Source organism: Anolis carolinensis, chromosome 5, assembly GCF_035594765.1.
Source record: "Anolis carolinensis isolate JA03-04 chromosome 5, rAnoCar3.1.pri, whole genome shotgun sequence".
Taxonomy (NCBI): domain Eukaryota; kingdom Metazoa; phylum Chordata; class Lepidosauria; order Squamata; family Dactyloidae; genus Anolis; species Anolis carolinensis.
Window position 1 is genome coordinate 8173402 of NC_085845.1, and position 23060 is coordinate 8196461.

Genomic DNA, 23060 nt, shown 5'->3' on the forward strand with positions numbered 1-23060 from the left:
ATGGATTTGTCATAGGTAAATGAGATAGGGAAATCTTTCATTGGCAGCCAAAGTTTTCAAAGTTGGTTCCCTCGTTTGCGCACCTCCTTGGGGTTTCCCTAAAGAACAACGTGCCTCATTCTGGGAACCTGGAATCCAAATCTGTTTCTCTTGAATCAACTTTGCAATTAATGGAAATAAGCCATCCAACTTTATGGAAAACCTTTGAAAGTCTCTGGCGTGTGCGACGGTGAATTTCCTGCTGCCTGAAAAGGCTTTTTGGCACCAAAAACAGGTGGTTAAAAGAAAAGGAAAAAGAAAGTATTATACATATAGCTAAGTCTGGACAATTTTATGATTAGTGTACTCACGTATCTCACATCTACATTGTGCAAAGAATGGAGTTTGACCCCACGTTTACTGCCATGACTCAATGCTATGAAATCGTGGGATATGTAGTTTGGCGAGGCGTCCACATTCTTTAGCAGGGATGGGTAAGGGTCTTGTAAAACTCCACATCCCAGAATTCCAGAGCATTGAGCTGTGGCAGTTAATGTAATATCAAACTGCACTAAGTCTCCAATGTAGATGCAACCTAAAATGCTGCATTTTTATGTCATGGAGTTTGACAGCATTGGATACATGGCACAGCATTGCCGAATAATGGTTTAGCAGCTGAATAGGCACCCTTTTAATATTATAATAATAATAATATAATATAATAATATAATAATAATAATAAATTGCACAGACAGACTACAAACAGAGGCACAACCATGTGGCCCAAATGATTCATTGGAACTTATGCCTCAAGTACCACCTCCCAGCAGCAAAGAACTGGTGGGATCACAAACCTGCAAAGGTTGTGGAAAATGAACACGCAAAGATACTGTGGACTTCCGAATCCAGACTGACAAAGTTCTGGAACACAACACACCAGACATCACTGTTGTGGAAAAGAAAAAGGGTTGGATCATTGATGTTGCCATCCCAGGTGACAGGCGCATTGACGAAAAACAACAGGAAAAACTCAGCCGCTATCAGGACCTCAATATTGAACTTCAAAGACTCTGGCAGAAACCAGTGCAGGTGGTCCCGGTGGTGATGGGCACACTGGGTGCCGTGCCAAAAGATCTCAGCCAGCATTTGGAAACAATAGACATTGACAAAATTACGATCTGCCAACTGCAAAAGGCCACCCGACTGGGATCTGCGTGCATCACACAGTCCTAGACACTTGGGAAGTGTTTGACTTGTGATTTTGTGAAACGAAATCTAGCATATCTATCTTGTTTGCTGTGTCATAATAATAATAATAATAATAATAATAATAATAATAATAATAATAATAATAATAACAACAACAACAACAACAACTTTATTTATATCCTGCTACCATCTCCCCGAAGGGACTTGGGGCAGCTTACATAGGCACTCCTGGGTGCACATATAAGATACAACAGGTAAAAACGGTACGTAAGTATAAAACAGGTGACATAAAATTGTTACAACAACCCCTGTCAACACATATGGCATAAAATCAAAGTAATACGATTTTAAAAACAACAGTAGATAAAACTAACAATGTGCCAAGTGTCATAGGTCTTTCACATATAGGACAAACAGATAAATATATAGAAATCAGAGGATTAAATAAAATATGAAATACACTATTAAAATGCTATAATAATCATTCAAATTCTATATAAATCACTAGAACACACAAGGTCTTATACTTTTCCAATATTGTTTGAAATATTTATATACTGCCTCTCAGCTTGCTAAGAATAAGCACTTCTACACTATATAAAAATGCAGTTTGATACTAATATTGGCATTTATTTGTTTGAGATATTTATATACTGCCTTTTGGCTAACTCAGAATAAGTGATTCTACATTATAGAAAAATGCAATTTGACATCACTTGAATTGCCATGGATCAATATTATTTGATTGTGGGAGTTGCAGTTTCACAAGGTATTTAGCCTTCTTTGCAAAAGAGGGCTGGTGCTTCACCAAAATACAACTCCCAGGATCTCTAGCACTGAACTGTGATACTTAAAGTGGGGTCAAACTGCATTAATTCTATAGTGTAGATGGGCATCTTGTAGGAGCATTTTTGTTGTGTATTCCTCTGTATGTATCCCTGTAGTGCTCCCTTCCAGGTTTAGGATTTTGTGATCTTTATATGGGAAAAAGGATGCTGACCCAAACTCCTTGGGGAAAAATGCAACATGGTAGAGAAGGGCAAAGCACAGGATCAAGTACAAAATAATACAAATGTGCCACATTGGACCAAAAAAAATATCTATTGTGTTCATAAGGAAATGTGGAACCAGTATAGTGGAGTGGTTTGAGTGCTGAATTATGACTCTGGAGACAAGTTTTGAAATCCCTGTTCAGCTGAGAAACCCACTGGGTGACTTTGGGTGAGTCACACACTCTCAGCTTTCAGAGGCAAACCTTTTTTGAACAGATTTTGGCCCAAAAATAGACTTGTGATAAGTTTACCTTAGGGTCGCTGTAAGTTGGAAATGAAGGCACACAACGGCACCAATGATGAAGTGTGACATCTTGATTGTCTGTGTGCACAAGTCTTCTTTTCCAGACAGGCCACCTGTTTCCTTTAACAGCTAGCGTTTTCACTCGAAAGCATCTGGAGGTGGGTTGCGAAACAAACAAAACCAGCTTGCAGAAGCTTCATTTCTTTGCCCAGTTGCTTTCCTTGCCCACTGTTGGAACATTCCTCGCATTCTCTGACCGACATTGGAATGCATGCGCTGGAGCTTGATTGCGGGCAACGAGCTTCTCCAGCCTTCTTATAGTGTTCACCTACACTTGGAAATCCATGCAGTTTAAGTTTCATGGCTCAAAGCAATGGAATAATGGGAGTTGTAGTTTTACAAGGCCCTTTTCTGCCAAAGAGTGTTGGTGCCTCATCAAACTACATCTCTCAGGAGTCCATAGCATTGAGCTATGTCAATTAAAGCGGTGTCAAATTGTGTTCATTCTGAAAGTACGGATGCATCCAGAGTGAAGCATTTGGAACTATGCTGTAATTTTTTAAATTTTAAAACAGCTTATGCTAAGTGGTAGCAAAGTTTGTTTATTTACCCTGCGACGGAAAGAAAAATCAAAGCAATATTCAGAGGTGGCTTTGCCAGTTCTTTCCTCTGAAATATCACCTCCGGCACCTGGTATTTGTTGGCGGTTTCTCTTCCAAAGTACTCATTAGGGCGGCTTAATTTCCAAGCTCCTGGCACATTTTGTGAAATATTCGACAAGCTTGTGATTTCGAGCCATCATCCCCAGTTCTGGATGCTTTGTGTGTTAGTGTGTGGGCAATATCAAATCTGGCCAAACAAGCTTTCCAATAACCTGAAAAGTTCAATGTCTTACCTTGTTTCTACCTTGTGGTTACTAAGCTATGGTCCTCCCAACCCTGCTGTATGCCTGTGAAATGTAGACCATTTACAGACGTCACACTCTACTTCTGGAATGATTCCATTAGCGTTGCCTCCAAAAAATCCTGCAAATTTCTTGGGAAGATAGACGGACAAATGTCAGCGTGCTGGAAGAAGCAACGACCGCTAGCATTGAAGCAATGCTCCTACGCCATCAACTCTGCTGGGCTGGCCACGTTGTCCGAATGCTCGATCACCGTCTCCCAAAGCAGTTACTATACTCCCAACTCAAGAATTGAAAATTGAATGGTTGTGGACAGGAAAAGAGACTTAAAGATAGGCTTAACCTTAAAACTGTGGCATAGACACCAAGAACTGGGAAGCTCTGGCCCTTGAGTGTTCTAGCTGGAGGTCAGCTGTGACCAGTAGTGCTGTGGAATTTGAAGAGGCACAAATGGAGGGTGAAAGGGAGAAATATGCCAAGAAGAAGTCATGTCAAGCCAACCCTGTCTGGGACCACCTTCCACTTGGAAACCCGTCATCACAGTGGAAGAACATGAAGGTCAAGAATAGGTCTCCACAGTCACCTACGTATCCACCGCCAGAACACTACACCTGAAAGACAATCATACTCAGACAACGAGGGATCGCCTAAGTACTAAGGCAAGGAGGAATCGTATGGAGTGATAAGGAAGTATCTACAGAATAAATGATGCCCAATCCAACTTCATAAATATTGACACCCAGGTAAGTAGCTGGTAAACAAATTCACTCGCCTGTCAAGAGCTGGCAGAGGAAGAGTGGAGAATTGCTTTGTTATCCTTATAAGTCAAGGCAGTTTTGGGGTGAAAATCATGGATTTTGATACAACCCATGGATATGTCAAGGATCATTCTATGGAGAGGAGAAAGCACAAATGGCCACTGTCATTTTCCTATCCAGACATTCAAAAAAGCCAGAAGTGGCATCACAATGAGGAGAATACAGGAATTGGTGCTTTTTGGATCCTCCTAGGACAAACTAAGCTCTATCCTGTTACTACTATACGCAGAAAAGGGGATAGTTCTCATATATATACACACACACACACACACACACACACACACACACACACACACAGAGTAGAGTCTCGCTTATCCAACGTAAACGGGCTGGCAGAACGTTGGATAAGCGAATATGTTGGATAATAAGGACAGATTAAGGAAAAGCCTATTAAACATCAAATTAGGTTATGATTTTACAAATTAAGCACCAAAACATCATGTTATACAACAAATTTGACAGAAAAAGTAGTTCAATACGCAGTAATGTTATGTTGTAATTATGTATTTACAAATTTAGCACCAAAATATCATGATGTATTGAAAACATTGACTATAAAAATGCGTTGGATAATCCAGAACATTGGATAAGCGAGTGTTGGATAAGTGAGACTCTACTATATATATATATAAGTTAAGGTACAGTCTTTAAGTTGACCCATGGATACGTCAACCCAAGTCTTTCAAGTTGTTGTTTTTTGTGCCAGGTTTCTAGACCTATACATGACTTATTTCCTATAGCTACCTTTTGCATTTCTTGCCTTTGGCAGGAACTTGAATTTGAACTTTAGACGCAAAGGAAGAATGGAAAGTCCTTTTACCTCTTTGGAAGCCAGTTTTGTCCTTCCATATTCCATTGTTTCTTGCCTGTGGTGACCAGCTGGGCCAGATAAATGGCTGCATAGTTTATCCCGAATAAAAGGCACCAGATCCCATCTGATCTTGGTAAAGCTAAGCAGGGACTGCTCTGGTTAGTACTTGGGTGGGAGACGACCAATGAGTTTTTGGAGCTGTAGGTAATATTTCAAAAAAAGGGAACTGGCAATACCACCTCCGGGCATTCCCTGCCTTAAAAAACCTTATGAAATGCATAAAGCGATAGGCATCTCAATGGTATGCATAGACTTTGTGATATCTTCAGTTTTCTTGATGCTTTCCCTGGGACTTGATAGTGAATCCAGGCAGATCCAGTTCTCCAAGGACTATCTATGTGCTTTGTAACCTCAAACAAAGATGAAAAACTGGATTCCCTTTCGTTTTATAGTGATTTGGATCTTGGATCGTTCACATAGGTTGTCTCTAGTTTTTTTTTATCTACATAGACCTTTCCTCTCTACAACCTCAAGGCAAAAATGTTGATGCTGTGACTGTAGCATAGTTGTCTTTCCTTTCTTTTTTCCTTTCCTTTTTTAGGTCGTTTTTACATAATATAGTAAATCTATGAGCTTTGAAAGTTAGATTAAAGCATTTTGTGCCTTTCAGTTGGCCTTGAGCACCATCATCATCACTTTGGATTTGTCATATGCATTCAGGGCAATTCTTACGGCACAGAGATTTATTTGGAAGATAGTTGCCGCTGCTTTCCTCTGAAGCTTAGAAGGTGTGACTTGTCCAAGGTTGACCAATGGGTGACCATGGCCAAGCCAGGATGATGATAATGATGATATTTATTTATATCTTGCTTTATCTTCCTGAAAGAGACTCAAAGTGGCATAACATAAAGGCATTACCATACAATTTAAAATATAAAAGGTAAAGGTAAAGGTTTTCCCCTAACGTTAAGTCCAGTCATGTCTGACTCTGGGGGTTGGTGCTCATCTCCATTTCTAAGCCGAAGAGCCGGCATTGTCCATAGACACCTCCAAGGTCATGTGGCCGGCATGACTGCATGGAGCACCGTTACCTTCCCGCCGGAGCAGTACCTATTGATCTACTCACATTTGCATGTTTTCAAACTGCTAGGTTGGCAGGAGCTGGGGCTAAGAGTGGGCGCTCATTCCGTTCCTGGGATTTGAACCTGGGACCTTTTGGTCCGCAAGTTCAACAGCTCAGTGCTTTAACACACTGTGCCGCCAGTGTGCAAACATTGAACCCTGGTCGAACCCTGGTCTCCTGAAGTGCTAATCTAATGCTCAAACCAGCCTGACTGCAAACTTAGAAGATATATATTATGTCTTGAGAAGATGCGTCTCAAACCTTACTAGGAAAAGTTAAGTTGCGCGTGGAAGAAATAATGTAAATATATTCTATTCCATTCTGAGCAAAAAATGGGCATTTGTAATGCAATTGTGAACAGAAATTTGTAAAAAAAAAGTATTAAAGGAGCAAGAAGTACTGTATTGGCAGAATTCTGCACACCACTGCAGGTGTTTCTGGTTCATTTTGGAGAGCACACTGTGTCCTTTCTCAGACTCATGCTGTTTGCCTAGGGAACGTTGCTTCTTAAAGTCCGGTGAGTTGTGTGGAAGTTCATCACAAGAGGAGCGTTTCCAGTGGCTCCTTATTTCCATTTCTCCCCTCCACAAAAACTCTTGGCAGCATGGAGTTTGCTGCTCCTGGTTTCAGCCTGCCCAAGCCGGATATGTGTGTGTATGTGTGTGTGTCATCGCAAAGGCCCCGGTGTGTTTGCATTTGAGCAACGGAAATCTGTCCAGAAGTGACGTCAGTCGGCTGGGAGAACAGACATGACTTTTGTTGCTGCCGATGCAGGAAATGAATAAATACAAAAGCAATGAACATATATTATCTGCTCACAATCAATAACCCATCTATACCTAAATATATAAGAACATAGAGTGCATCCACATTGTGGAATTAATACACTTTGACCTCATTTTAACTGATATGACTCAATGCTATGGAATCATGGGAGTTGTGGTTTGGTGAGATGCCAGGACTCTTTGGCAGAGAAGTCTAAAGACCTTGTAAAATAGCAACTCACAGGATTCCATAGCCTTGAGCCATGGTAGTTAAAGTGGGGTCAAACTGTATTAATTCTGCAATGTAGATGCACCTTTAGATAGGAGACATTGGTCCTGGTATTGTATATAGTCCTTTATGTACCTTTAGATAGGTGACATTGGTCCTGGTATTGTATATAGTCCTTGATGTACCTTTAGATAGGTGACATTGGTCCTGGTATTGTATGTAGTCCTTGATGCACCTTTAGATAGGTGACATTGGTCCTGGTATTGTATATAGTCCTTGATGCACCTTTAGATAGGTGATATTGGTCCTGGTATTGTATATAGTCCTTGATGCACCTTTAGATAGGTGACATTGGTCCTGGTATTGTATATAGTCCTTGATGCACCTTTAGATAGGAGACATTGGTCCTGGTATTGTATATAGTCCTTTATGTACCTTTAGATCGGTGACATTGGTCCTGGTATTGTATATAGTCCTTGATGCACCTTTAGATAGGTGACATTGGTCCTGGTATTGTATATAGTCCTTGATGCACCTTTAGATAGGTGACATTGGTCCTGGTATTGTATATAGTCCTTGATGTACCTTTAGATCGGTGACATTGATCCTGGTATTGTATGTAGTCCTTGATGTACCTTTAGATAGGTGATATTGATCCTGGTATTGTATATATACCTTAATGTACCTTTAGATCGGTGACATTGGTCCTGGTATTATATATAGTCCTTGATGCATCTTTAAATAGTGACATTGATTCTGGTACTATATATAGTTCTTGATGTACCTTGAGATATGTGACATTGGTCCTGGTACTGTATATAGTTCTTGATGCACCTATAGATACATGACATGGTCTTCTGTGGTTCTGTTTCTGGGCTTTGTATTGGTTTCCATGTTCCTCTAGCTTAACCTGTGAAAACATTGACTTCAAACAAGTCCTGAATCTGTTGTTTAACTGAAACAGGAAATTGCACAAATGGCAATTCAGAAGTGTGATGCGTCTGCCAGCCACAGCCTGGTTTCCTTAATATGTTTATGTGGTTCTTGAAAATTGCGCATAAACAAGTGAGGCCTGGGAAATGTCTCAGCAAGAACAGGATAGAGAGGAAGATGAAAGGCATATTTTTCTCTTGGTTTCCTTGGTTTCCTCCCATACCTGAGAGGCAGGATAGGACATGAAACCTCTCTCTGCTTCCCTCCCCCCATCTCTTCCTTCTCTAAAGACATCAATGGGCTTGATTTGGATGCAGGAAAATGGCAAAAAGGTGTTGACCAGTGGATGCCATTTGTTGCATCCTCCCAATTCACTGTTTTAGGTGTAGAGGGTGGTATTTTGCACCTGGGCCCTTGAATTAAGTGAAAATGCACAAGGTGACACAATCCACACTCAGAGTCTGCTGGTCAAGCAGGGAATCGTACTCTGGTCTCCAGAGTCATAATCTAAAGCTCAAACCACAATGGAATAAAAAGCAATTGGAAAAAAGTCCACTCTTTCACCCTTTCTTAAGCTTCTCTTTGCAGACCTCGCTCAGGCCATAGTCAACTCTTCTTTTTGCTAGGCTCGTAAGAAACTATAATTCCCAGGAAAACAGATAACTTCCCCTTCTCGTGTAGATGCCGATTGCAAAAAGCCTGACTGCTTTGCCTCCTGAACTTGTTGGGAAACATTCTGTTGTCTGGTGTCAGAGGTGTCATTACAAATGTCACAATACTCAATAGCTATGTAATGATGGTTTCCAAGGCTGATTGGAGTACATAGATATTTCAAAATTGTCTCCTTGGGCCATCCTTCTTTGGAAGGAACTTTGGTACTGGAAGCAGAAATTCCATGGGAAGAGCAAGGGTAGGTCCCTACAGCAGAAAAAAATGCAGTTGAACAATTTTCAGAAGAAGTTTTTGTTCAAAATGAAGAAATAATCATGTGTGAGATAAAACCAATGGAAGGTAAAGCCTTGCAGAAGTTGACAAAAATGTTTAGAAAAAGATGGCTTGAAGACAACTTTTTCCTCATTGTTTTGCTCTTCGTGCATGTTCAGTAAGATATTCTGGAGGCAGCTGTTGTTTACCTTGGCAGTTTTAGGTAGTCACATACAGTCACAGTAGAATTGAATAGAGTGAATCCGTGGAGAAGAATGAGCCTGCTGAAAATCTTCTAGTGCTTCCCAATGGCTCCTCCTTCTCCTTCCTGTAGAGAAGTTATCAGTAGGGTGCCAAAAGGAACAAGTGCTATTCAACATCTTTATCCATGACTTGGATGATGAAACAGAAGGCATGTTGATATTATTTGCAGATGACACAAAATTGGGAGGGAGAACTAATAACCTAGAGGACAAGATCATGATCCAAAATGACCATAACAGGTTAGAGACCTGGGCTAAGACTAACAAAATGTATTTCAACAGGGAGAATGGCAGAAAATACCCATATATAGGATTGTGTGACACCTGGCTAGAAAACAGTTCATGTGAAAGGGATTTACAAGTCTTAGTTGACCACAAGCTGAACATGAGCCAAGAGTGTGGCAATTAAAAAAAAGGCAATTTGATTCTAGGCTGTGTCAATAGGAGGATAGTGTCTAGGTTGCAGGAAGTCATAGTCCCACTCTCTCCTGCTTTGGCCAGTTCTCGCCTGGAATAATACTCTGTCCAGTTCTGGGCTTCACAGTTCATGAAGGCTATTGGCAAGCTGGATATTGTCCGGAGAAGAAGGACCAAAATGATCAATGGTTTGGGGACCAAGTCCTGGCAGAAATGCCTTAAGGAGTTGGGTAGGTTTGGGTTGGAGAAAAGAATACCAAGGAGACATGATAACCATGTTTAAATATTTGAAAGGATATGTTGTCGAAGGCTTTCATGGCCGGGATCACAGGGTTGTTGTATGTCTTTCGGGCTGTGTGGCCATGTTCCAGAAGTATTCTCTCCTGACGTCTCGCCCACATCTATGGCAGGCATCCTCAGAGGTTGTGAGGTATGGAAAGGATAGCTTATTTTCTGCTTCCCTAAAGGTTGGGCACAGAATGATAGATTCAAATTGTAGGAAAAAAGATTCCATCTAAACATTAGGAAGAATGTCCTGATGGTAAGAGCGGTTTGGCAGAGGAATATGCTGCCTTGGACCATGGTGGACTCTCCTTCTCTGGAGGTTTTTAAGCAGAGGTTAGATGGACATCTGTTGGATTGTGTTTTCCTGAATGGCAGAATGGGGTTGGACTGGATGGCCCTTGTGGTCTTTTCCAGCTCTGTGATTCTAGATATCAAGGAAAATCCTTTGTAAAAAACAAGATATGTCAAATCAATCGATAAACCAGCCAATGTGATTCCTGTTAGTATCTCATAACAGAATGGCTTCATGCATCTTCTAAAGTAACTAGGATCACAAGATTCAGGTGTAGCGTTGCTGTAGAGTAGAATAGGTGCACCACATCCACAAAGGTTCAGCCCAAGTCCTATTGTGGATATGGAAAAATGTGCATGATTATGCGCCATATTATTAAATACTCACGCTTCCCTACTACAGGGATCAGTGATCTGTAGTCACTGGAAATTGCAAATTCAGATCCAGTGGGTCTAGAGCAGGGGTCTTCAAACTAAGGCCCGTGGGCCAGATGTGACCCTCCAAGGTCATTGACCTGGCCCCTGTCCTAAACTTTAGACTTAGGGTTGACCTAAGTCTACCTGGTCTTTGGAGGTCTCTTTGCTTACTTATGGCCTTATGAGATCATCTAGATGGTCTTTGAAGGTCTCTTTGCTTAGCTACGGCCTTATGAGACCATCTAGATGGCTTTTGGAGGTCCCTTTCCTTACCTATGGCCCTATGAGACTGTCTAGATGGCCTTTGAGGGTCCTTTTCCTTACCTATGGTTTTATGAGATTGTCTAGATGGCCTTTGGGGGGGCTCTTTCCTTACCTATGGTCTTATGAAACCATCTAGATAGTCTTTGAGGTCCCTTTCCTTATCTATGGTCTTCTGATGGCCTGATGAGATCACCTAGATGGCCTTTGAGGGTCCCTTTCCTTACCTATGATTTTATGAGACCATCTAGATGGTCTTTGGAGGTCTCTTTGCTTACCTATGGTCTTATGAGATCGTCTAGATCAGGGGTCCCCAAATTAAGGCCAGTGGGTCAGATGCAGCCTTCCAAGGTCATTGACCTGGACTCTGTCCCAAACTTCGGGTTGATCTAAGTCTGAAACGACTTGAAGGCACACAACAACAATCCTAATTTTTTACTATTTCATCATAATCCGGCCCCCAACAGTTTGAGGAACTGTAAATCGGCCCTCCACTTAAAAAGTTTGAGGACCCCTGGTCTAGAGGGCTGGCTGTACAGAAAAGAAGCCAGACATCCCTGTTACCAACCCAGTAAATATTGATTGCGATGCATTCAATAAAACCTTTCAGCAGAAACAAGGATCCGCAATAATAAAGCAAAATGAATAATGACTCCTTAACAGGGCAGCAGATCATTTAATAAACATTGTTCAGCCCAGTCACTTAGTGTAACAAACACATATTTAAATCAATAAATGAGATGACTTTATTTTCAGCAGACAGAGCCACCATACAACCGTTTATACCATACACTGCCTTTTTATTGTTTCTGTTTGAGAAAAATAAGTACGTTGTCTTAGAGAGTACATAAGGACCAGACTAGACAAGGCATCATTCATACAATTGGCAATTGTATGATTGAGTGGGTGCTTCCAAAAGAAATAAGTATGGGTCTCCAATATGGGAAGCGGTGATGCTAGGATTTAACCCCTTGTTTCCTGCTGCAATCCCAGTCTGTTCTTGTTTCTGCCATCCCTCCAGTTTGTATTAGAAGAAAGGTACTGTTTGTTCTTCATGGAAGCTGATTGATATCCAAACAGGGAGACAAACGTGAGAGAGGAGAACATGCTGAAAAGCAAAACATCTCAATGTGTCCATGGATGCACCTATACTGTTGGATTAATGCAGATTATCACCACTCGAACTGCCATGGCTCAATGCCATGGAAGCATGTGATCTGTAGTTTTACAAGGTCTTTAATCTTCTACCAAATTGCAACTCCCAGGATTCCATGGCATTGGGTCATGACAGTTAAAGTGGTGTCAGAATGCATTAATTTGACAGTGTAGATCCGTGGTTCTCAACGTGTGGGTCCCCAGGTGTTTTGGCCTACAACTCCCAGAAATCCCATCCAGTTTACCAGCTGTTAGGATTTATGGGAGTTGAAGGCCAAAACATCTGGGAACCCACAGGTTGAGAACCACTAGTATAGATGCACCCCAAGATAAGGGAAGGACAGAAAAAGAAGAGAATAAATACATTTCCAAGCTATTCACAGCCATAGTATGTTTCTCTATGTTTTCTGCCAACTCAGCTTTTCCTTGCCAAACTCTTTGGAGCTCCACCTGACTGCTATGTTTGACTTCAGCTTTGATGATGGGTGAGAGAAACCTAAATTCAGAATGTGCAAAGTGGCCTCGGTTTCCTTGTTTAGCTACCGAGCTGTTAAATTTAGTCTCCACTGCTTATTTCCTTATCTTTAGGACCTGAAGCATACGTTTTGTGGTTGCCAGAGAAGCAGCAGCAAGTCCAAATCATTCCTTTGCTCAGCAGGAGCGATGTCTGGACTCTCTGCCCTTTTTACCACAAAATTGCCACCTTGGATGGTTCTGTAGGTCTATAAAAAGAAACGCTGGGTGAAACATTCTGCGAGTTATCTCAAAATGTCATCTCTGATGACCGGGTGGAGGCCTTTCGTGGTCTTCAACAAGTCTCTCCTTGCTTAGGTCCAGGAACATATATATTCCAGGCTGGTTTTGTGTCACGTTTTCAGTGTGTCCCATGTAGACCGTTTGGTTCTTGTTTCCCAGTCTGTCCATCCTAGAGATTCTCTAGGATTTATTTGAGTGGGATATTGAATGAGACCATAGCGGAAGAGTCAACAGAGCAAAGAAAAGAATTGCCGTATCAACGTGGTGAACCCATTGTTGGTGTCTTTTCTTCTCGGCAGGTTCCTTAGAAAGAGAGCTTGGACGGCATGCAAAGTAGTGACATATCTGCAGACAGCACGGATGATCCTCTTAGTAGTGGCCTACGGAGAAAACGACAGCCGCGAATAGTAGTTATCGGTGCTGGGCTCGCAGGCCTCTATGCCACGAAAACTCTCCTGGAAAACGGTTTCACGGATGTGACTATCCTCGAAGCGTCTGACCGAATCGGAGGACGAGTACAAAGCGTCAAGCTCGGTAAGGGCATCTGACACCTGCTTTGGCTTTGATGGATTAAACCTTAGATCCTTCTTATCCAAGAATTGAGGAACTGCAGTTGGGTAGATCTCAAGAGTAGTCAGCTAGCTTCACTTCTTCACTTCATTTCACTTTATTTCTTAATTAGTCGCTCTCCACCAGAGTGCTGTGTGTGGGAAGCTTATAAGCCAAGAGGCAATAACCTTAGCATCAGGGAGAATGGAATGGGGTTTTGTGGAGCAGGGCATGGTTGGCTGATAGGGTGTGCAAAACGGCAGAAATAAGTTTTGAATTTCATTTCGAAATTTGGATGCCCCCTGTTTTGTTCTGAAATTATTTTGAAAAATTTGGGAGGGGGGGATTTTGTTTTGAATCTGAATTTCTGAAGTTTTGTTATCTGTGTTGTCGAAGGCTTTCATGGCCGGGGTCACAGGGTTGTTGTATGTCTTTCGGGCTGTGTGGCCATGTTCCAGAAGCATTCTTCTGGAACATGGCCATACAGCCTGAAAGACATACAACAACCCAGTTTTGTTATCGTTTCGTTAGTTTTGTCCCATTGGCGGCAATTGGGGAACTTTAGAGGCTCGTTTCATCATCATTGTTATGGCTATATCAGGATGAAACTTGGGACACATTTACAACTGTAAGCCTCCCAAGTTTCAAAATGTTTCGCTCATCCACTGATTATTTTTTTTTGAAATTTGTAATGTTTTTACAAATAACATTTTTTTTAAACTATAGCAGGTATCTCCTTGAATTTCTCTACAATGGCACAACATAGGCAGGGGATCATTCCTCCCAAATTTCAGAAATTTTCGGTCATCCATTGATTTTTTAAAGGAATTGTTTTCAATTTAAGCTATATCTATTCTATTAATGTGTTGACGAAGGCTTTCATGGCTGGGATCACAGCGTTGTTGTGCGTTTTCCGGGCAGTATGGCAGTGTTCCAGAAGTATTCTCTCCTGACGTTCCACCCACATCTATAACATGCATCCTCAGAGGTTGTGAGGTATATACGTCAGGAGAAAATACTTCTGGAACATGGCCATACTGCCCGGAAAACACACAACAACCCATTAATTTTATTACATGGAGCCCCTGGTGGCGTAGTGGATTAAACCACTGAGCTGCTGAACTTGCTGACCAAAAGGTTGATGGTTCGAATCTAGAGAGCAGAATGAGCTCCCGCTATTAGCCCCAGCTCCTGCCAACCTAGCAGTTTGAAAACATGCAAATGTGAATAGATCAATAGGTACCGCTCCAGCGGGAAGGTAACGGCATTCCATGCAGTCATGCCGGCCACATGACCTTGGAGGTGTCTATGGACAACGCCGGCTCTTCGGCTTAGAAATGGAGATGAGCACCAACCCCTAGAGTCAGAGACGACTAGACTTAATGTCAGGGGAAATATTTGCTTTTACTTATTCAAAACTCCTACCTTTATCTTAGATGTAGACCCAGGGAGGTGTACAAAAAGACAAAACATTCCAACAGAAATACATATACAGCAGGTCCCCTGCCTTTGCAAATTTAACTCTTGGTAATTTGATTTAAATGTTCTCTCCGGAAATCTCTAAATCCTCTAGCAAGGGTCATATTGGAAGACTAGGGATTGCCAGAGAGCACAGTTTTGTAAGGATTTGTAGATTCTTCCATTGTTTATCGCAGAGTTGTGTTTCCATTGATGAAAGAAAAATGCTGGGTTTGATACATCAATAACAAACTTTTCTACCTACCGAATATCTCAGGATGTGCCCTGGGACTTGTACCTTTGTCATTGCAACATGTGATTGTTTTGCTTTGCACATCTCAGTGCGCAAACGTCATTGTGAGTTGTTGTGGAGTTGAATAAGGGAGGAAGCCTTTGTTTTCCACGCTTGAACTCCTTGTTACAATCCGCTTGGGAGGCACGTCAAAAGCTTGAGTTGGCCAGAGTCACATCATTAAAAACAAAACAAAACCCCTCTCTTCCGCATTTGGGTTCCTATAAATAGCCCAAATTCCAGGCAAGGGGAGTTGCGTGAAGTCTGCTAGAACACAAACAAAGGAGCCTTGTGACCTCTTCAACCAGACTAAAAGGTTTATGACATTGCGAACTTTCAGGGACTGCAGCCTTTCCAATGCACTGCAGTGTTGTCTTTCCTTGGCAGGGAAATTTATGGCTATGGGTTGTGTGTATGGGCACAGCACCTGCGAAAAGGCCATATGTCTAATTGAGCTCTGTGGGGAAAGGTCAGAGACTGGACCTCCTTCATTGCTTGGCCTTTTGGCTTCCTTTACACTCCTGACCTCTCTTTCCATATTTATGTGCCGACAGAGGATGACACTTTGCTCATGAAACAATAAACCTCTTGGTCTTTGGGGTGCTTCAGGTTGGTTTTGATGCAACTGACTTTGTATGGAACCTGTAGATCAATCCTCCGGGAACTTAACTCATCGAGTCCTTATAAAACTCTTCTAAGAGTGCATCCTAAATTGCAGAATTAATGTGGTTTGATGCCACTTTAACTGCCATGGCTGAATGCTATGAAATCCTGGGAGATGTGGTTCCACAAGGTCTTTAGCTTTCTCTGCCAAAGATTGGTGCCTCACTCCTATGATTCCATAAGTAGTTAGCCATGGCAGTTAAAAGTGGTGCCAAACTGCATGAACTATAGTGTACACGACCGTCTGTCCTAAACTATCACTGGAAGTGGTGTTCCTAATTTAGAAACTCCTCTGCCAAGGCATTCAAGCCCAGATTTTCAACTGAAAAATGGATATAAAAATTGAAGTGACATCTAGCCAGTTTTTGCTTGATCCAGCTCTTGGTGTTTTGCTTAAGCGTTGTCTATTTTACTCTGAGTCTGCCATAAATGTGTGATTTAAAATTCTGGAAGATCTATCAGGGAATGGCTGAAACTTAGAGGTATCTTGGATGCATCTACACTGAAAAAATAATGCAGTTTGATTCCACTTTAACTGCCATGGCTCAGTACTATAAGATTGTGGGAGCTGTGGTTTTACAAACCTTTAACATTCCCTCCCAAAGAGAGATGGGATGGTGCCTTGTCAAATGACAAATCCCAGAATTCCATAGCTTTTAGCCAATATTATTTTATTGTATGACACAGCAAACAAGATAGATATGCTGGATTTCGTTTCACAAAATCACAAGTCGAACACTTCTCAAGTGTCTAGGACTGTGTGATGTATTTTCGGATGATGCATGCAGATCCCAGTAGGGTGGCCTTTTGCAGTTGACATATCGTAATTTTGTCAATATTTATTGTTTCCAAATGCCGGCTGAGATCTTTTGGCACGGCACCCAGTGTGCCCATCACCACCGGGACCACCTGCACTGGTTTCTGCCAGATTCTTTGAAGTTCAATCTTGAGGTCCTGATAGTGGCTGAGTTTTTCCTGTTGTTTTTCGTCTTTATTTATTTATTTTTGAAACACAAGATGAGTCCACAGCAGACACTCTGCTGGCTGTTGTATTGGATCACACATTGGACACTTCCCAAGTGTTTAGGACTGTGTGATTATTATTATTATTATTATTATTATTATTATTATTATTATTATTAATAATAATAATTTCTATCCCGCTTTTCTCTTGTGGGTGAGATTCAAAGTGGCGTACAACATAGAACATTCATACAAATACAACCACAATACATAATCAGATAAAACATCTTATAAAAGCCCAATTAACATATCAAATAAAACAATTCAAAAACTTACAGCAAGCACCATTTAAAGATATCCATAACCTCCAGCCACTGAAGTTGTTTGTCAAATGTTCTCAAAATATTTATCAGACTGGCAGTGCCTATTATTATTTGTCTGGGAAGGCCTGGCTCCACAGAAAGGTTTTAATTTGTGAACGAAAGGCCAGTAAGGAGGGGGACAATCGTGCCTCATTAGGGAAGGAGTTCCAGATCCGCTGGGCCACCACTGAAAAGGCCCTCTCTCTCTCGTTCCCACCAAACGCACCTGCGATGATGGTGGGACCGAGAGAAGGGCCTCTCCTGAAGATCTCAGGAGAGGATCTCAGCCATGGCCGTTGAAAAGGTTGTGTCAAAATGCACTAATTCCACAGTGAAAATGCACTCTTTGTTTCTTTTCTACTGCTTTAGGGATCTTTAGAGATGCAAAATCATGATGGACCAGTTATTTTGAATAGTGCACAAATACACTCTTCATGGTGCTGCTATTGACTTCCTTCGCGTCACTGCACAGTCTGGGTCCATTGCAATGAGCCAACTTCCTTTACTTTGGCCGCACACTGTTTGGCTGCCTCTGTTGTGCTTGTATGTTTGTGTTGTGTGTGCGTGCCGGAGCTGCCTCCTCCTCCCCACCCCTGACATCATCCGCTCCAGCTCAGTTGATAAACACACAACAGTAAATTAAAACGTGAACATCCGACAAGCTCTTTGGCTGGGAAGCGGATGAGAAAGGAAGCCCGACAAGTCCAGCGTCCGGCTTTTCAATCGCGAACTGCCGTCGCTGCTGTGAAAGACTTGGCAGCGCCCTCGGAATGGGAAACGGGCCCTAGACGGCAAAGCCGCAGTGTCAAAAATAGACCCTGGCAGCACATTGTGCCAGACAGGAGGGAAGTACTTCATATTCCAAGCCCTTGGGGGCCCTTGCATCGATCAACACACCTGTGGAAGGTTTCCTGCTTGTGCTCTTTATATAGATTTGGCCACAGAATGAAGATTTGGGAGTCATGGAGTGCAGCGTGGCTGTGGTGGCTTAGCATCATAGAAACGCAGAGTTGGAAGGGACCATAAGGACCATCTAGTCTGACTCCCAGCTATGGGAGATGGCCATCTAAAGATCTCCAAAGAAAGAGAGTTGTTGTCTCCTTCATACTGAGGCCATCCTTTTCACTGTGTACAGTAAATAACTTTGTTCTAATATTTCAGTGGAATTGCTTTTGTTGTAATTTGAATCCATTGGTTCACATCCTTGTCTCTCGAACGGCAGAAAACTAGTTTGGTCCATCTTCTGCATGTCATCTCTTCAGAGAGTTAAAGATGGTTATCATATCAGACTTTTCATCTCCAGGATGGACACACACAGCTCTCTAAGACATTCCTCATAAAGTGGGTCACTATTTTAGTCATCTTTCTCTGGATACTTTTTAATTAGTCAATACCTGTCCTTAACTGAAATGTACTGTATTCAAAGTGATTTTTGACTCAAGCAGAACAGATTGTCACATACTACTGTACTTTATTTGATCTGGCTCTTGCTGATTCAGACCAGAATTACATTGCCACATCACACTGTTGACTCATGGTTAGCTTGTAGTCTACTACCATGTTTCCCCGAAAATAAGACAGTGTCTTAAATTAATTTTTGCTCCCAAAGATGCTCTAGGTCTTATTTTCAGGGGATGTCTTATTTTTCCATGGAGAAGAATTCACATTTATTGTTGAACAAAAAAATGAACATTTATTATATACTGTACAGTAGCTATCATCACAAACCAGTATAACCAGACAAACTGTGAATCCTATCAATAATTTCTTGTTACTACCATTATTTCCATGTACAACAATCTATGGTACGTACATTTACCGATCCTGCATGCTCTGGTGTTCTGTTCGTTGGGCATGCTTCCAAACAAAACCTTTGCTAGGTCTTACTTTCGGGGGAGGCCTTATATTTAGCAATTCAGCAAAACTTCTACTAGGTCTTATTTTCTGGGGATGTCTTATTTTAGGGGAAACAGGGTAGAAGCCCTAGATCACCATTTCTCAATCTGGGGGTTGGGACCCCTGGGGTGATTGCAAGAGGAGTTTCAGAGTTGTAATTAAAGACCACCAGAAAACACACATTTCTGAAAGTCTTAGGAACCCAAATCCCTCCAGTATTTTCTGTTGGTCATGGGGGTTCTGTGTGGGGAGTTTGGCCCACTTCTATCGTTGGTGGGGTTCAAGGGGCTCTTTGATTGTAGGTGAATAATAAATCCCACCAACTACAACTCTCAAACGTCAAGGTCTATTTTCCCCACACTCCAACAATGTTCAAATCTGGGCATATAATGTATGTTTGGTCCAGATCCATCATTGCGCCTTTAAATGTATATTTATATGGATGTTTTAATTAATTTTATTGTTTTAATATTGTTTTAGTAATAGGTTGTAAGCCGCCCTCAGTCCCCCATCAGGGGTGAGAAGGGCAGGATATAAATGTTTGAAATAAATAATAAATAAATAATTGTTTGGAGTCCACAGTGCTCTCTGGATGTAGGTGAAATACAGCTCCAAAACAAAAGGTCAATGTCCACCAAACCCTTCCAGTATTTTCTGTTGGTCGTGAGAGTTCTGTGTGCCAAGTTTGGTTCAATTCCATCATTGGTGGAGTTCAGGATGCTCTTTGATTGTAGGTGAACTATAAATCCCAGCAACTACAACTCCCAAATGACAACATCAGTCCTCACCCAACCCCAGCAGTACTCAAATTTGGGCATATCGGGTATTTGTGCCAAATTTGGTCCAGTGAATGAAAATACATTCTGCATATCACATATTTACATTACGATTCATAACAGTAGCAAAGTTTACAGTTATGAAGTCACAATGGAAATAATGTTATGTTTGGGGGTCACCACAACATGAGGAACTTTATTAAGGGGTCACAGCATTAGCAAGGTCGAGAACAACTGCCCTAGATCCTTTTCTTTGGGTTTTGTAAACACCAAACGTTACGTTAGATATTTACATTTTCTAATTCTTTTGTGGTCACTTTTCCAAGTTTTAGTTGACTTCTAATTTCTTACTATAAATAAAAGTAGGATATTGATTTCTCCAAGTAGTAGCCGGGTAGATCTGATCCACATAGTTCTTGCACAATTCCAGTTCATTTCAATGTGGCTTGTTGGAAGAACTTCTAACTCCAAATGCTGCCCTGTCGTAAGCATGAAATGTCATGTTATTTCTGCTTTGGGTGCAATGGGAATATCAGTCTCCCAAGATATCCCTTGTAGGCAAGCAGTCACTGCATCATGTTCTGGCTGGCAATGTTTTCTTTTGCTTTTTCCTGTTTTCCCATGGAAATGCAGACCTTCCAGTTCTAAGGAAGGAAAAAAGAATAGGCACAGGGGAACACAAGCACAGTGGAAATTGGTCATAATAGCCTGCAATTAAATCAGCACACACATAACTGCTGCACTTAGTATCAGTTATAATACAGTTTGGTATAGAGGCAGTTCAATTTCCCAACTCCACTTCAGAGTAGCCTTTTAGTCTGGATTTGAGTACTTTTAAAGGATGTGATTAACCTTGGACTTTGATGTTGTATGCTCATCTGCTTTGAAGGTTAATGCATTTCTAAAAGGTACAGGTGGCCTGGACTATTTTAAGTCTTGTCTGTCAATTTCGGCAAAGACTGTATGTTTTTTTATGGAACCAGAAATTCTATTACGACTTTGGCCACACTTTTGCTTGTTTTAGACTCTATAATCTACAGTTTGCTTTAAGCACATCTCAGTGAGGAGAAGGAAGTCCAGAATGGAGATAAGTCAATTGGTCAACAGGAGCATCAATGACAAAGATAATAATAATAACAACAACAACAACAACAACTTTATTCTTATACCCCGCCCCATCTCCCCGAAGGGACTCGGAGCGGCTTACATGGGGCTATGCCCGGACATAACAGCACAAAGATATTCTTCTTTACATCTTTACTGAAATGACTATTTTGGCATCACTTCGTTGTCATGAATTCATAGTGTCTAGACTGTGACAGTTCTCCTTTTCATGGCCACTCACTGGCCTCAGTGTTGCACAGGTAAATGCTAAACAAACACCTTGGCAGAGCCTCAGAGGTGGAAACTGGACTTTGTGAAACCCTCCGGACTCTCCTTGCCGGGGGAATATCTCCTCCGATCCATAGGACCGGGCTGTGGCGCAGGCTGGTTAGTAGCCAGCTGCAATAAATCACTATGGCCAAGAAGTCATGAGTTTGAGGCCAGACCGTGTTGGAGTGAGCACCCAACCATTAAAATAAAAGATAGCTTTGCTCGTTGTTGACCTAAGCAACCCGAAAGATAGCTGCATCTATCAAGTAGGAAATTTAGGTACCACTTATGTGGGGAGGCTAATTTAACTAATTTATGACGCCATTAAAAAAAATCATCCAGCTGCGTTTGGAATGAGGAAGTATCCAAGGACTTGGTGTCACAGTGGATAATGAAGCATCTGCTCCCCCTGTGGCCAAAATCGAGCATACCCGCTGGAAGCTGAAGAAGGTTAAAATTGCCTCTCTGTCTTTGTCTCTGTCTCTATGTTCATATGGCACTGAATGTTTGCCATGTATGTGTACATTGTGATCCACCCTGAGTTCGCTTCGGGGTGAGAAGGGCAGAATATAAATACATTAAATAAATAAATTAGACCGGAGATCTCAAGAACCATAAACATGGAAAGTTTGCTTTTGTTCTTGGTTCTTCACCTGAGAGTCGCTTACTCTTTACTAGTGATAGAAAGGATATTTTCAGTCATTTCTTTCCTGGCCAACAAATGGGTTCTACAACAGTTGGAAAACCCCATCAGAGAAATTGAGCAACAAAACATTTGTGCAGGGTATTTTTTAAATACACAAACACCCCGGAGTGTTGCAATGTTGTTGTTTTTTTATGCAGAAAAATACATTTTTTAAATGCAAAAGTCAAATTTGTACATAGGGAGGATGAAAAAAATCCCCAAGGGTGTTTCTGTACAGAATAGTTCTTCCAGGGGAACAGTTTGGGATATTTCGGTATTGCAGGGACGTGTTTGTTTCTTTCACCAGCTGGGAGAAAATCACAGTAATTATTCATCCTTGCAAGTGAGGACAAAATAGCAAAGGGTTTACAGCCCTCCACCTAAATGTACTAAAAGCACCAGATCCTGTCTAATCTTGGAAACTAAGCTTTTAGTGAGTTGGGTCCTCCTTAAAAGGGTTTGGAGTTGCCTCATTATCTATATCTCAGAGCTGCATAGATGATTGAAATAAGGCTGGATTGAGTTCATGTGCAATTGCAGAGGAGTCTAAAATGTATTCCTTGCAAAACCAAATAAGTTCCTTATAGTCTATGTGTTCCTTGTACAGAATTATGTAGCTCCACTTGTAGCATTTTGGAAAAAAGCAAATTTGATTTCTAAATTATATTCTGATGTGTACTAATATATCAAACACAATTTTATGCCAAAGTAAGTTCTATATACAGTAGAGTCTCACTTATCCAACATCCGCTTATCCAACATTCTGGATTATCCAACACAGTAGTCAACATTCTGGATTATCCAACACAGCCTTTTAGTAGTCAGTGTTTCTGTAGTCAATGTTGTGATATTTTGGTGCTAAATTCGTAAATACTGTAATTACTACGTAGCATTACTGCGTATTGAACTACGTTTTCTGTCAAATTTGTTGTATAACATGATGTTTTGGTGCTTAATTTGTAAAATCATAACCTAATTTGATGTTTAATAGGCTTTTCCTTAATCCCTCCTTATTATCCAACATATTCACTTATCCAACGTTCTGCCGACCCATTTATGTTGGATAAGTGAGACTCTACTGTATAGTGCATTTTGTATTCCTAAAATAATAAAACTGCTTTCATTGTGTAAAAGAGGGGTTAATATTATATTTTTGTAACTTCCTCTCCCTATTGTTTCTTCCCCCAATGTTCTGGATTATCCAACG

The 23060-nt window shown here is 41.3% G+C and overlaps 1 protein-coding gene across 1 annotated transcript in view; it reads left to right on the forward strand.

The window, feature by feature from the left end:
* smox (spermine oxidase) overlaps positions 1 to 23060 on the forward strand; it is a 75486-nt gene that overhangs the window by 31876 nt on the left and 20550 nt on the right. Inside the window, exon 2 of the mRNA XM_062983670.1 lies at positions 13135 to 13369. Coding sequence (XP_062839740.1) covers positions 13162 to 13369 — 208 coding nt within the window. The 5' untranslated portion in view covers positions 13135 to 13161. The remainder of the gene's footprint in view (positions 1 to 13134; positions 13370 to 23060) is intronic.